At 36.3% G+C, this 14,542-nt stretch overlaps 1 protein-coding gene across 2 annotated transcripts; it reads left to right on the plus strand.

Moving 5' to 3' along the window:
* Nucleotides 1–508: 508 nt before the first annotated feature.
* On the plus strand, nucleotides 509–14,424 carry HAUS1 (HAUS augmin like complex subunit 1). Of its 2 annotated transcripts, XM_016147791.2 has the most exons (9): nucleotides 509–617; nucleotides 1,079–1,253; nucleotides 9,253–9,388; nucleotides 10,502–10,636; nucleotides 11,477–11,600; nucleotides 11,998–12,063; nucleotides 12,848–12,919; nucleotides 13,154–13,201; nucleotides 14,181–14,424. In XM_016147791.2, exons 1-9 carry the CDS (start codon nucleotides 573–575, stop codon nucleotides 14,229–14,231), a joined length of 852 nt encoding a protein of 283 aa, XP_016003277.1. In that variant the 5' UTR covers nucleotides 509–572; the 3' UTR covers nucleotides 14,232–14,424. The 2 variants fall into 2 exon arrangements, with proteins under 2 accessions (XP_016003277.1, XP_036085906.1); XM_036230013.1 differs by lacking the exons at nucleotides 11,998–12,063; nucleotides 12,848–12,919; nucleotides 13,154–13,201; nucleotides 14,181–14,424 and adding an exon at nucleotides 11,696–11,986.
* The last annotated feature ends 118 nt before the right edge of the window (nucleotides 14,425–14,542 follow it).

Consider the following 14,542-nt stretch of genomic DNA (forward strand, 5'->3'; position numbering starts at 1 on the left):
GGGAAAGCAGGAAATGAATAGAAGAATGGCTGAGTGGCAGTGACAGTGCTAGCTGTTGGATGCTTTCAACCATTTTAAAAGTGTCCAGCACATTTAGTTCTTTGGTGGCGGAAACTACGGATAAGATTAAGATTTCTGTAGTTAATATGTACAAGGTTAAATAAAATTTTAAGCAAATGCACTCGGTGTGGAAGAAACACAAACATCTGTTATCCAAAAAACAAGTTTCGAGCATTTTTTTAAGGCAAGTGAGTCAAGTGAGATATAAAAATATAAGAAAGAAAACACAGCCTGGTTCTACGTGGCTTTACTTCTCATCCTGTAGATTATACCATGGAGGGCGGAGGGAGAGGCGCGGTAGTAAACGAGAAGAGATTTGGGGTGCTGGAAAGCAAGGAGAGATTTGCGGTGCTAGAGCCTCAGAACTGCTTGTCTAAGGGCTCAGCAGCCTGGAGTCCTAGTAAAAACTACAACTCCCGGAAATCCCGGGCCCGAGGGGGCGGGACCAACGGCGTGTAGGCGGGGCCTGCAAAGAGAGTCGGGCGCTTCTCCCGCGAGGCGCTTCTCGAGAAATGGCGGGAGAGGTGGCTATGGAAGCGCAGGAGAAAGAGGCGCAGGTGATGAGGGCGGGAGCGGGCCTTTGCGGTCTCCTAGAACCCGGTCTTTGACACACCCGCCTCGCTGGCGAGTCTCCTGGGTGCGCCACGATTACTACGCTGGTCCATCTTTAGTCCTGCCTTCACGATCTGCGAGCCCCCCTCTGCTTAGAACGACTTGGAAAGGGCGTTTTCCTACCTTCCCGGGCCTTCCCTTGCTTGGAGTCGGGTTGGGAGAGGTGTTGTGGAACCCCTTGGTACAAAATCCCTCCCCAAATACTGAAGTGGTACTGCTGAACCCAAACCCACCATCAGCCGAGCCTCACTCACTTTTTATTTCTTAACATCTGGTACCTGTCTCTTCAATGACAAGTTAGGATGTGCAGTCGGAAGCCAGAAAATTCACAGAAAGCTTCGTGTGCTTCTCATCACTTTGTCATATTTGCTTCGTGCCATTACAATATTTGTCTTACTTTGATTAGGTTGCTGCATGGCTGAAAAAAATATTTGGAGATCACCCCATTCCACAATACGAGGTGAATCCACGGACCACAGAGATTTTACATCACCTTTCAGAACGCAACAGAGTCCGGGACAGGGACGTCCACCTGGTAATAGAGGACTTGAAACAGAAAGCAAGTGAATATGAATCAGAAGGTGAGATTAATTCCACAGTTTTGAGTAGGATAATAACTAGTAGCCAAATTTTATAACACTAAAATGTACAAGATTAATTTCGTGTAGAGTACTTGTTGGTTTTGCTTTTTTATTTTACTCAGATTCGTCTTGATATCTTGTAGTAACTTAAAATATAAATTTCATTATAATATGTATTTTGTTGGTATTCAGGTAGCAAAACAGTAAACCTTGAAACATGAGTCTAAACTTATTAGCTTGACATACAAGATATCTGTGATGTTTCACTTCTGTATCTTTTTGGTCTGCTTCCAGTTCCCATGCTTCAGTTATAATGAGCCATCGGGACACCTAGGGTAGCAGCTATCAACTGAGAGACTTGAACAAATAGCTCTGTTGCTTTGTATTCATGGAACTGCATTAAAATTTTCTGTTTTGCATATGTAGTTTGGAAAAGTTCATTTAAGACATCCATCGTTTTTATAATACAAACCACAAAAAAAAAGATTTATAAAAATCTTTTTATGGGTGGGAATATACAAAAGAGAAAGGAAGTGAGATCTATATTTGCCCTCTATTTAACCGTATATATCACATACAACATTTTGAATGTAGTGCAATTTATATTTAATTCTCCTGCATTCATGCTTTGTTCTCATTTTCTTTAAAAATTACGATACACTAAAACTGACTTTTTGTTTTGGTGTACTGTTTTAACGCATATGGATTCTGAAATCTACTTCCACAATCAGGATGCAGAACAGTTCTGTCACTCCCTAAAACTCCTCCTGTGATGCTCCTTTCTAGTCATATTCTCCAGTGCTTTTAAAATTGTTTTACTTTTAAATGATTTTATTCTTGTAGTTATTAAAAGACAGTATAGAGGAAGAAACTTTGAGTCCAGAAAAACCTTATTTTCTAAGAGCTTTTTGTACATAATACCCTATAAGTAGGAAAAAAAATCTAAGAATTTTCAAAACAAGATTATTTATGTCTGTCCTTAGGTACCTTTTAGGGTGACATGTTAACTAGCAAATGTTTCTATTAATGTATACAAATTTTTGACACAATTTTCCATATTTAAATATCTAGAACAATCCTACCTCCATTGATATTTGTTAACGCTGCGTGTCATGGACTAACCATTAGTCTTCTTTTCTAAGATTTTCCTTCTTTTAGACAGTGAAAGTATCTAACATAAAATAGAATTTGTGAGACCCTAAAACAAATATAGATGCATGTATGCTATTAAGGAGGTTTTGCTTCCTCCTTTTGTAACTCTAAATTCTAAGTAGTGATACCATATAGCTCTTTGGACTTAAATGACTTTTGAACTCAAAATCATTTTTTAGATACAGTTTTTATTTTTGCAAAGTACAGTTCTTTTCAGTACATGAGATTGGAACATTTTCGAAATATTTTCAAGAATTGGGAAAGAATGTAAAATTTTTGTATGAAGACTGTTTAATCAGATGAAACTATTGAAACCATTCTTCATGCTGCCAGTTCTTCAGTTGAGAGGAAAATGAAAAGATATTGCCTTGGCTCGAACCTCCAATAAAAAGTTGAATAAATGTGGCAAGAAAGGGAATCTTTATCGTCTTGGTGATCTTAAAGGGAAAGCATTCGATCTTCACCATTAAGTATATTGTTAGCTGTGGGTTTTTTCTAGATGTCCTTTATCAACTTGGAAAAGTTCCCCTCTCTTCCTAACTTGTTGAGTGCCTTTATCATGAAAGCATGTTAGATTTTGTCCAATGCTTTTTCTAGTTGAGACAATTGGGCGACTTGTTTTTATTCTATTGTTATGATGTATTACATTAATTGACTTTCAGATGTTGAATCAGTGTTTTTTATTTTTTCCAGCTTTATTGAAATATAATAGACATTGTACAATTCAATGAGTTTTTATTAATTATAGTTGGCATACAATAATATACTAGTTTCAGTAGTATAGCATAGTGATTAGAGGTCCACATAACTCACAGTGTTCACCCCACTAAATCTAGTACCCCTCTTCCTTCTTACAAATTTATTACAACATTGTTAACTATTTTCCTTATGCTACACTTTATATTTCCATGTCTATTTTGTAACTATCCATTTGGACTTCATAATCCCTTTGCCCTTTTTCGCCATGTCCCCCCAAACCTCCTCACATCTAGTAGCCTTCAAATTATTTTATCTATGCGTTTTTGTCGTTGTTGTTTATTTTGTTCTTTAGATTCCACATGTATGTGAAATCATGTGATATTTGTCTTTATCTGATTTATTTCATTCATTGCAATACCATTTAGGTCCGTCAAGGCAATATCTTTTTCCAACCCTTTCCTTTTAGTCTGTGAGTGTCTTTTAATCTGAAGTTTGTCTTTTATAGGCAGCATATGTAAGGGTCTTGTTTTCTTATCCATTCAGCCACTCTATCTTTTGGTTGGAGCACTTAATTCTTTTCCATTTGAGGTACTTGTTCATAGGAATGTACTTATTACCATTCTTTATTCATGTTTTTGATACATGTTAAAGAAGTCCCTCCAACATTTCCTATAATACTGGCTTGGTGTTGATAAATTCCTTTAGCTTATTTTCGTCAGGGAAGCTCTTTATCTATCCTTCAACTCAAAAGGATGGCTTTACTAGGTAAAGTATTCTTGGTTATAGGTCCTGGGTTTTCATCACGTTGAATATTTTTTGCCAAGCCCTTCTGTCCTGCATATTTTCTTTTGAGAAATCAGCTACCAGTCTTAATGGGAGCTCCCTTGTAGGTAGCTATATGCTTTTCTCTTGCCGCTTTTAAGATTCTCTCTTTGTATTTAACCTTTGACATTTTAATTATAATATGTCCTGGTGTGGGCCTCTTTGGGGGCTCTCTGAGCTTTCTGGGGTGTGTGTCTATTTCCTTCACCAGGTTAGGGAAGTTTTCCATAATTATTTCTTCAAATAGATTTTCAACTTCTTGTTTTCCTTCAGGTACCCCTATGACACGAATATTTTTACATTTAATAGTGTCCCATAGGCTCCTTAAATTATTATTATAGCCTTAGCTGTTTTTTTCTTGCCATTTTTATTGAGTGTCCTTGGCTTCCCCATCCTCTATATCAGTGGTTTGATCCTCTTCTTTATCTACTCTGTTGATTTTCTCTAATATACTCTTCATCTCAGGTAATGTGTTCTTCATTTCTGACTGGTTCCCTTTTATAATTTCCATTTCCATTTTTATGTTTTATATCTCATTGTTAAAGTTCTCACTGAGTTCATCTATTCTTTCCCTAAGTTCATTGAGCATCTTTTTAACCAGTGTTTTGAACTCTGCATCTGTTAGATTGCTCAATTTCATTATTCCTGGATCTCTGTTCTATTCTCTCATATAGTTTCTACTTTTTTATCTTCCCATTTTAACTGCCTTTCCATGTCTGTTTTTATGTACTAACCAAAGCTCTTAATTCTCTTGGTCTTATTAGCATGGCTTTGTATAGTAGGTGTCCAGTGGCACAGTCCTTGAGAGGGATTCAGCTGCAGGCCAAGTTTAGCCCCAGGCTATGCCCCTCCGGGGCCACCTGTTAAGGTTCAGCAAGCAATCCACAGATGCTATGCTTACAGTTGCCTCAAGAGGCCACACCAGAAACCGTATTTAGCTACCACCAATGTGAGTCTTGGACTTGGGTCAGCAAGGAGCACTGGACTGTCACTAAGGCCACAACTGGATGTGGCTTGGGTAGGACCGCAATTTGGGGGAGGTAGAGTTTCAGGGAATCCTCTGGGCAAAGCAACCTCTGTTATCTAGTTCAGTGATGATGTCTCAGCTGTGGCAGTGCTGTGTCAGCACACTGGGGTAGGAGAAGGGCTCAGCAGAGGAACAATGGATACCACCAGCACTTCTGCTCCAGAGAGAGCCTCGCCTCTGCCTCTCACTCAGACAACTCAGTGTCCCACTGTAAGTCGCTGGTGCCCTTCCACCACTCCGCCCCACCCCTCCCCCCTGCCACGCCACCCCCTCACCCCCACCCCCCCAGCAGAGACACTGCCCCTTTAGGAGGCATTTGCAGCTTCTGGCTGCTGCTGCAGTAGCCTCTGTCCCACTCAGCCACAGGGGACCATGCAGCCTCATGTCTTCGCCCCCTCCTACCCTCTACCATTGTAGGGTGATTTCTTATTTTTCTCCCTAGTCGTAGTGCTTCTGTTCATCTAGATCCCAGGCGACTTTGCTTGCTGTTTGCTTCATGTTTCTGTCACAACTTCAATTTGGTCACAAGAGTGATGAACAAAGCCTCTGTCACCTATGCCATTTTTTTCCTGAATCAATGTTTCTTTTAAAAATAAATCCACATCCTCATGTTATATAATTTTTTTATAGGTCGCTGGATTCAGTTTATGAGTTTTTGTGAGTTTTTACATTCATATTTATAAGAGATATCGGTCCATAGTTTTCCTTCCTTGTTATATTTTTGTCTAGTTTAACTATCAAGATAATACTGGCCTCATCGAAAGAGTTGAGAAGTTTTCCCTGTGTTCTATATTTGGAAGAGTTGGTCAAGAATTGGTATTAATTCTTCTTTATGTGTTTGATAGAATTCGGTGGTAAAGCCATTTGGGCATGAGTTTTCTTTGAGTATTAATTCAATCTCTTTACTTGTTATAGATCTATTCAGATTACCTATTTGTTCTTGAGTTAATTTCAGTAGTTTGTGTCCTTTCTGGAATTTGTCCATTTCGTCTAAGTTGTCTAAATTGTTCTGTACAATTGTTCATAGTATTGCTTTATTATTTCGTTTCTGATTCTAATAATTTAAAACTCTCTTTTCTTCTTACTCTAGGTGAAAGTTTTTCAATTTAATTAATATCAAAGAACTAGCTTTTGGTTTCATTGCTTTTTCTCTGTTTTATTCTCTATTTCATTAATTTTCACTCTAATCTTTATTACTTCCTTCCTTTGACTTAGTTTAAGTTTAGTCTGCTCTTTTCTCAGTGTTTTAAAGTGGAATATTAGGCTATTGGTTTATGATGTTTTGTTCTTAACACAGGAATTACAACTCTAAGTTTCCCTCTTAGCACTGCTTTTGACACATCCCGTAAGTTTTGGTATGTTGTGTTTTCATTTAAATTCATCTTAAAGTATTTTCTAGTTTCCCAATTTCTTCTTGACACAGTGGTTATTAGGAATGTATTATTTAATTCCATGCATTTTTTAAGTTTTTTTTTCTAATTTCACATTTCATTCCATTGTGATAGGAAAATACTTTGTATTATTTTGATCCTTTTAAATTTATTGAGGTTTGTTTTATGGTCTAACATAAAGCTATATCTTGGAGAACGTTCCATATCCACTTGAGAAGAATGTATATTCTGATGTTGTTTTAGAGTGTTTTTAGAGTGTTTGTTAGATAGTTGGCTATACTATTATTCAGGTATTCTGTTTCCTTATCAACTTTTCTACCTCATCAATTTTTACCTGGATGTAACTCCATCATAAGCTGAGGAACATCTGTACTTGAGTATGTCCACAGCCACTCTGGGATGACAGTAGTTTTGATAAGACTGTCTTCCTCTCTTTCATTGACAACACCTAGCTGTAAAATTTTACTAATTGATAGCTAATTATTGTTTTCAACAATGCCTTGGAGACATATATTGCTCTAAAAGCTAATCCAATCTAATTCTAGCATCATTAAAGGAGTAGTTTCTGAGATTACTGTTTGATATTTGTCCTGACCCAACAATGGCTCCTCCTAGATTTCTTTTCTGGTTCTTCCATGCAAACTAGGTGGCCTACAATTTAACCTATATCTTGACTGTCCTCGCAGTTGCCTTTTACTACAACTTCCACTATTCTTGTGGTTGTCGTTAGACTTGAACTTCTTCAGACTCTGTTGCCAATTAAGTCCGTTCCTTTGGGAAGGTAGTTGGAGCTGTTTTATGGTTTGCTTCTTCCTCCAGACAAAATCTCTGAGCCAGGGTTCTGGGGCAGGGAGTAGAGACGATGGCAAGGTTTTCTCTGAGTGATACTCTCAATATAGACGCTGAGCGCTTGGCAGAGAGGGAGTACAGCAGCGTTAGGTCCTCTTGGCTTGCCTTTCCTGGTATGGAGCTACCACCTTATAAGCTGGTGCAAGGGTCATCGAGGCCCAGTATTCTCAGTGTGCCTCACCCAAGGTAGAGCTTTCATTCCAAGAGCAGTGGCTTGGTAGAAGAAGAGAGCCCACACCTCTTGACCACATTCGCTTAGGACTTCATCTTAGCAACAGATAGCTGGTGACAGGATGAGAAACATTGAGGTCCTTTTCCTCTTGTCAAGGAAGTCCTCTAACTGGGAGCTGGGGGCAGAGGGAGTCCTGTGTTCTTGACTCCAATAATTGAGTCTCTGTCTCACTGAGCTGGGAGGAAGGAGGAGAAAGTGGTCTTGGTTCAAATACCGCACTCTCGCCTTCAATGAATTTTCATAGATTTTATTGAATAGATGTTTCTTTATTTGCTGTTTGCCAGAGCTTTAAATTGTGGTGTTTTGTTTCATTTTACAATTTTCACCAGTTTTGCTGGAGAGCAAGTCAGCAGAGCTTCTCGTGCCGTTAGGCTGGAAGTCAAACTCCTGGTCATTTGATTTTTCACAAGGGTGACAAGATAATTCAATGGAGGAAAGAATAGTCTTTTCAATGAATAGTGCTGGGATAATTGGATATCCACACACAAAAGAATAAAGTTGCACCCTGCCTCACACCATATATAAGGATTAACTCAAAATGAATGAAAAAAAAAATTAATGAAAAATCTAAATCTAGGAGCTAAACCTAAAACTCAGAAGACAACACAGATGTATATCTTTGAGACCTTGAATTTGGTAATGGTTTCTTAGCTATGATACCAAAAACACAAGCAACAAAAGGAGTAGGTAAATTGGCCATCATCGAAAGTAAAAACTTTTGTTTGCAAAGAACATCATTAAATAAATGAAAAGACAATCCACAGAATGGGAGACAGTATTTGCAAATCATATATCTGATAAGAGACTTGTACTTACAACATATCTCAATAATAAAAACATAAATAACCCAATTAAAAATGGGTAGGGGATATGAATAAACATTTCTCCCAAGAAGATACACAAATGGCCAGTAAGCATGTCATCATTAGCCATCAGGGCAATACAAATCAAAACTATAACTCTATTTTACACCTACAAGAAGGGCTATAATCAAAAAGACAAATATTCAGGTCTTAAGTTATCATTTCATTGATCATTATTCAGTCCTGCACATGATCACTAAACATACACACACAAAAAAGACAAATAATAACAACAACCGTTGGTGAAGATGTGGAGAAGTTGGAACCTGTACACTTCTGGTTAAGATGTGAAATCATACAATCACTTTTGAAAACAGTCTGGCAATTCCTCAAACAGTTAAATACAGAGTTACCATAAGACCAGTAGTTCCACTCCTAGGTATATCCCCAAGAGAAATTAAAACATATGTGCATATCAAACCCTATACACAAATGTTTATAGCAACATTATTCACAATAGCCAAAATGTAGAAGCAACCCTAATGTCCATCAGTAGATGAATGGATAAATAAAATGGCGATAGATCTATCCAATGGAATATCATTCAGCCATAAAAGGTAGTGAAGTACTGATGTCTGCTACAGCATCAGTTAACCTTAAAACCATTATGCTAAATAAGAGAATCCAGTCACAAAGGACCACGTATTGTACAATACCATTTATATGAAATGTACATAACAGGCATGTGAATAGAGATAGAATATAGATTAGTGGTCGCTGGGGCTTCTTGGATTGGGGAATCAGAAAATGATGACTAAAGAATATGAAGTTTCTTTTTGGGGTGATGAAAATGTTCTAAAATCGATTGTGTTGACCAGTAAGGGCATCTCTCTGAATATACTAAAAGCCATTGAATTATATACTTAAGGGTGAGTGGATTGTATAACATGTGAAAGATTTCAATTAAGCTATTAAAAATTAAAATAAACTTCTTAGTCATTATAGAACTCTCATATCTTTTCAGCCAAGCATCTTCAAGACCTTCTCATGGAGAGTGTGAATTTTTCTCCTGCCAATCTCTCTAGCACTGGTTCTAACTATCTGAATGCTTTGGTTGACAGTGCGGTGGCCCTCGAAACAAAGGATACCTCACTAGCTAGGTAATTATTGTGACAGTTTTAATTTCTGCAATCATATGCTATAAGGTTTTGACCTCAAGACTTTTTCTCAGGGTAATTCTGTGTAGGAAATTAACAGTAAATGCCAAAGCACTGAATTTATTAACTATCATTGCTAGTGAGTATGTATAATTACTTCAGAAAAACTTAGTATTGGGTAAATTTTAGTGGGGTTTTTTTTTTTCCAGGATTAGGTTTGTGAAGCTTGGCTCTCATGTATATTTGGAAAGAGAGTATGTATCACTTACATTGTTCCCTATAAGTATACAATAAGAAAAGCAGTAGACTAAATGATCTGATTAAGCATAGTGACTTTTGGTTGTGTCCCTACAATATTGGGTAGAGTAGGTTAAGGACCTTTATTCTTTGTGACAAGCATTTCACCTGCATAATAACATTATTCTTCCAACAACCCTAGGAGGAAAGTTCTTAACCCTCTTTTTTATAATTGTAAGAGTTGAGATTCAAACCCAATCTGAATCTAAAGTTCATATGACTATCGTTGGTGGCCATATCTTAACTAGGATTACCACTGCAACTTATAATCAGAGAACTGTACAGTATTCTGCTTCATTACCAATATAAGGGCTTGGAATTTATATATATATAAATATGCATATATATGTGTATGTGTGTGCGTGTGTGTATATATATATATACACACACACGCACACACACACATACACATATATGTACTCAAGAGTAGTATTTTCTGGTATAAGAACACGTAGACTGTATAGCAGCAGACATCTAGACTTAAGTCCGTTCAGCAGACACCAAATACCAGTTATATGCTAGGCAATATATATTTATACATTTATATATTTATATATATAAGGTACTGAGGAGGTAGGGATGAATAGGATAATAACTCCAGAATGGGAGTAAATCATATTTGAGTTTTGAAGGACAAATGGAAATTTGCCAGCTGAAGAAGGGCTTTCCAGGAATGGGAACAGCATGTACAGAGTGCTTAGAGGTATGAAACAGTGTGGTTATAGAAGAATCCACATAGAGTTAAAATTAGTTAGAAGTGAAGAATCATTGTTGTTATTATCCTTAATGTCCATTTATGTGACCAGATTCTTTTTTTAGTTTTATCCCTGCAGTAAATAATTTGACCTCTGACCTTTTTCGTACCAAATCCAAAAATGAAGAAATCAAGCTTGAATTGGCAAAACTGGAAAAAAATCTAACCGCAACTTTAGTATTAGAAAAATGTCTACGAGAGTAAGTAACGGAGTTGCAAGTGGTAACAATTTTTATTGTAAAGGCAGTAATAGGACATTGTTGGATTTAGTTTCTAAATCAATAGATATAATTAAAACAACATTTAAAAATGGGTCCCTAAAATGTTTTTTAAGTAGAAAACGACGTGGGTGGAGGTAGGGATGGTTGGGTACTGACTTTCAATTTTTATACAAATTCTTACCTTTATTCCTATTTTTTACAAATAACCTGGATTTTATAATTTTCAAAATGTATGTGAATTTTCTTTTTCTTACTTATAAATTACAGTGCAACTTAAAGTACATTATATTTTGTTGCCCTTTCTCACTAGAGCTCTGGTATCTTTCCTGATCCTCTGGACCTCCTTTAGGCCCCTATTGCCCTAGAGATTAGATGCTGTGGATCAGGAGTATGTATATACACAAGTAATTTGTTGGTGTATAAATTTATTCAACAAATACTGAGTATGTATATGCAAGGCACTGTGTCACATCACATTTAAGAGAGAGGCCTTTGGGGTCTCCGTAATTCAAATTGGCTTTAGGATATATTAAATCACCTTTTTGAGCAGCAGGTTTACTTTTTCCAGGAATAATTAGCATAGGTTAATCTTAAAATTAGTCAGTATTCCTTGAGAAAAATCCCACATAGCAACATGGAAGGGAAGACCAGGAGGAGTACCTGGGATCTAGTCTGGGATATAAATTTATGGTAGAAAATATAGCAAGTGTGTTGTCTCCTCCTGGCTAATCTAGAGTCGAATCCAAAAAGTAGTAGCATTTCTTTTTGATGATAATTTCACTGAGGAGAAGAAAATGTTTTCAACTTTACTTTTTAAAGGGATCTCAAGAAGGCAGAGTTGCATCTGTCTACAGAAAGGGCCAAAGTTGACAACCGTCTTCAGAATATGGACTTCCTAAAAGCCAAGTCAGAAGAGTTCAGATGTGGGATCAGAGCTGCTGAGGTACATGTGAAGGACCAAATATAATTAGCTCTCTTCAGACTTCTTTTTGACCTTCATCTTCACAAGTAGGCAGCATTACTATTCCCTTTTTACAGATAGGGGAACTACAGAGAAGACAGATAATTTGCCCAAGGTTAAGTAGCTGCCGATACAGCCAATACAACTTTAAACGCAGACAGCCGGACCCTGAAGCCCAGGCTCTGAAGCACTGCACCCTCTTGTCACAAACCCGTGACTATGGAAACGATTCATGTGCAATGTCAAAGTGCTTAGATGCATGTGTGGCTTTTCATCTGTAATTTGTAGCATCTCTTTACTGGGTAATATGTTGAAAATATTTCATGATGGTCATTTGAAAATAATTTTCTTAACTGAACCCCCTTTTTTGTAATTGTAGGAGAAACTTTCAGCCAGAGGCATGGATACGTCTCTGTCTCATCAGTCACTAGTAGCACTTTCAGAGGTGAGCTTATTTTAACCCAATTTAACTTTCTTTAAAATCTGCTTTTTCATTGCTTTTTATAGAGCTTTATTCACTATGGACCTGATTCTTTTCTCTTTACCATTATACTGTATTTTCACCAGTATTGATGACTTTATCCCTTGTTAGCTGTATATATCCCCACATTTATTTGGTTTCTTTTATTTATTACTATATGCTAGAAACTCTTTGCTAGTCAGTTATACAATATTGATTTATTTATTAAATTTATTGAATGACTATGTGCTAACCATCTAGCTCTTTCTCTTTTGGTATACAATAATAATGCAGGCCCCCAAACTCCTGTAGAATGCAATTCTGGGTTTTTAGGTTATATAAGGGTAATATCTGTTTTGGTGAGAGAGGAAGTAATAGGGGTTTTGTTTTATTATTAAGGTGTTTTTGTTTTTTTGTACTTTGATTTTTGAAATCTAAAGTTCACAATTCACAAATATGTAATTGAGACTCTAGTTATTCCCTTACATTTCAATTCCTCTTAATCACATTATTTTGTGTTCCTAGACAACACATTTAAATCCTATCCATAATAAATGGGAATATAACTTTCCCATTTTAAGTGTCTTATAAGGGTTGATTCCATTGGAAGTGAGTTTGGCTGTTTATCTTCGAAGCTCTTTATTTGATATGTTATTTAAAATATCCTAATGTTAATGTTTTGCTGTGTTTTATTTCAGAAATGGTCAGTATTTAGTTGCATTATGAATAACTCTATTACTCTGTGACTGTTTTTTTTTTTAACTCCCAGAAATTGGCAGAACTAAAACGACAGACTATACCTTTGAAGAAAAAATTGGAGTCTTACTTAGATTTAATGCCGGTAATTATTTTTATGAATTAAAAAAATAAGTCATCTCCTCCAACTTTCCCTAAGGGCACTGAATGATCATGAAAGTAGTAAGTCCATGCTTAAAGATTTAAAGTCTAAGGTGAATTTCATGGGGGTATACTCCCTGTAAGGTTTTTTGCTTTTTGAAAAGAATTATTGCAATTTTTCACCTTGAATCCTAATTGAAACAGTATAACCTTTCTTTATTTTGTTTTTCTTTAAAAGAATCCATCTCTCGCTCAGGTGAAAATTGAAGAAGCAAAGCGAGAATTAGTAAGTTCCTTTTTTTTTTTTTTCAGGTTTTTTAAAAAAATAAAATAAATGTCGGTATAGCTCAAGCTCCCTTCATCCTTATTACCTTCCTCCTTAGAGGTAAAACCACAGTCCCACAGTCTCTGTGTATTGTTCCTGTGCATCTTTTAATAGTTTCTTGGTATGTGTATATATATATTTTCCATAAAAAAATAGATAGTTGTCTTTTATGTCTTTTAAAATTTTGCTTAGATTTTCCTGAGTGGGAAGGGAGAGGATTGTGAGACATAGAATATTCTAGGCAAAAGGAATTGGCAGATGCACAAGAGCCGAAAATAAAGGTAAGCTTCAGCAGGTAATGAGGTCCAGCTGCCTAGGAATATGCAATGGAAGATAAGACTAAAGAAGGTCCATTGGTTTTTGATGTAGATGGCCTTTAAGATAAAGAGAAGGGAGTCTGTAGGGAGCCACTGAAAGTTCCTGTGTTTCCTTGTTTTTTATGCCAAAGAGAAATGTGGTCAAAGCTATGCTTTCTGATCATGTCAGTTCTTTAGGAAGATGATTCTGTAATGAGTGTACAGGGTAGATTGGAGGAAGGATAAAGAAAATTGCAGAAACCAATTGACCTATGTAAGCCAGATGAGAAGTAATAAGAACAGTTGTTGCCATGAAAATGGAAGAGAGGTGATACGATTGTTGTTATGGAAATACATTGTTTAAGGAGTAAAGGGCAGAAAAATCTAGTCATGTACCATTACACTAATCATTTTTTTAAACGGTTTTCCCCTTTTTAGATGTTTATTACAATCAAGAGTCTGAAAACCCTTGGGGTTAGGAAAAGGGAGAGATATAACAGCAAGGGAATATTTAATATTTCTAATGTTTTTTTTAATTTCTATTTTAATGTTTTTCTTTTTTGCTTACTTTAAATAACAGTAGAAGTTAGAGCACCTGTTTTATGTCCTTTATAGTATTTCAAGTTATTTCTTTCTTCTTTTAGGATACCATTGAAGCTGAACTTACAAAAAAAGTAGACATGATGCAACTGTGACCAGAGCCAAATAAACTTTGTCTTCCCTAACAGAGTAAATTAAATAGGACTTTAAAGAATTGTTTCCTCTTGGCATTTCTTAATAATTTAATTTCTGTGTTCTTGGATGAGATAATGTCATTATTGATAGGGTAATGGTTTCTGGTTGTGTATTGCATTTTTATGCCCAAATACATAGTTTTCATATTTAAAATTGTTAGTTTTCTTTATTGCTGGTGGTTAAGCGTCCTTCAGGAGTTCTGTTATGACAGTTGTCATGCAGTCACTTGTTAATAGAAAAAGTTCTATAACTCCAGTTATGTTACATTTCT

This window comes from Rousettus aegyptiacus, unplaced genomic scaffold (genome assembly GCF_014176215.1).
Source record: "Rousettus aegyptiacus isolate mRouAeg1 unplaced genomic scaffold, mRouAeg1.p scaffold_m13_p_12, whole genome shotgun sequence".
NCBI lineage: Eukaryota > Metazoa > Chordata > Mammalia > Chiroptera > Pteropodidae > Rousettus > Rousettus aegyptiacus.

Bases quoted from the DNA above. Each gene is read 5' to 3' on its own strand.
- HAUS1 (XM_016147791.2), top strand. From the start codon at position 573: ATGGCGGGAGAGGTGGCTATGGAAGCGCAGGAGAAAGAGGCGCAG. The intron at 1,254-9,252 runs GTGAGATTAATT...ATATCTTTTCAG, and splicing joins AAGTGAATATGAATCAGAAG to CCAAGCATCTTCAAGACCTT. The intron at 12,064-12,847 runs GTGAGCTTATTT...TTTAACTCCCAG, and splicing joins CACTAGTAGCACTTTCAGAG to AAATTGGCAGAACTAAAACG.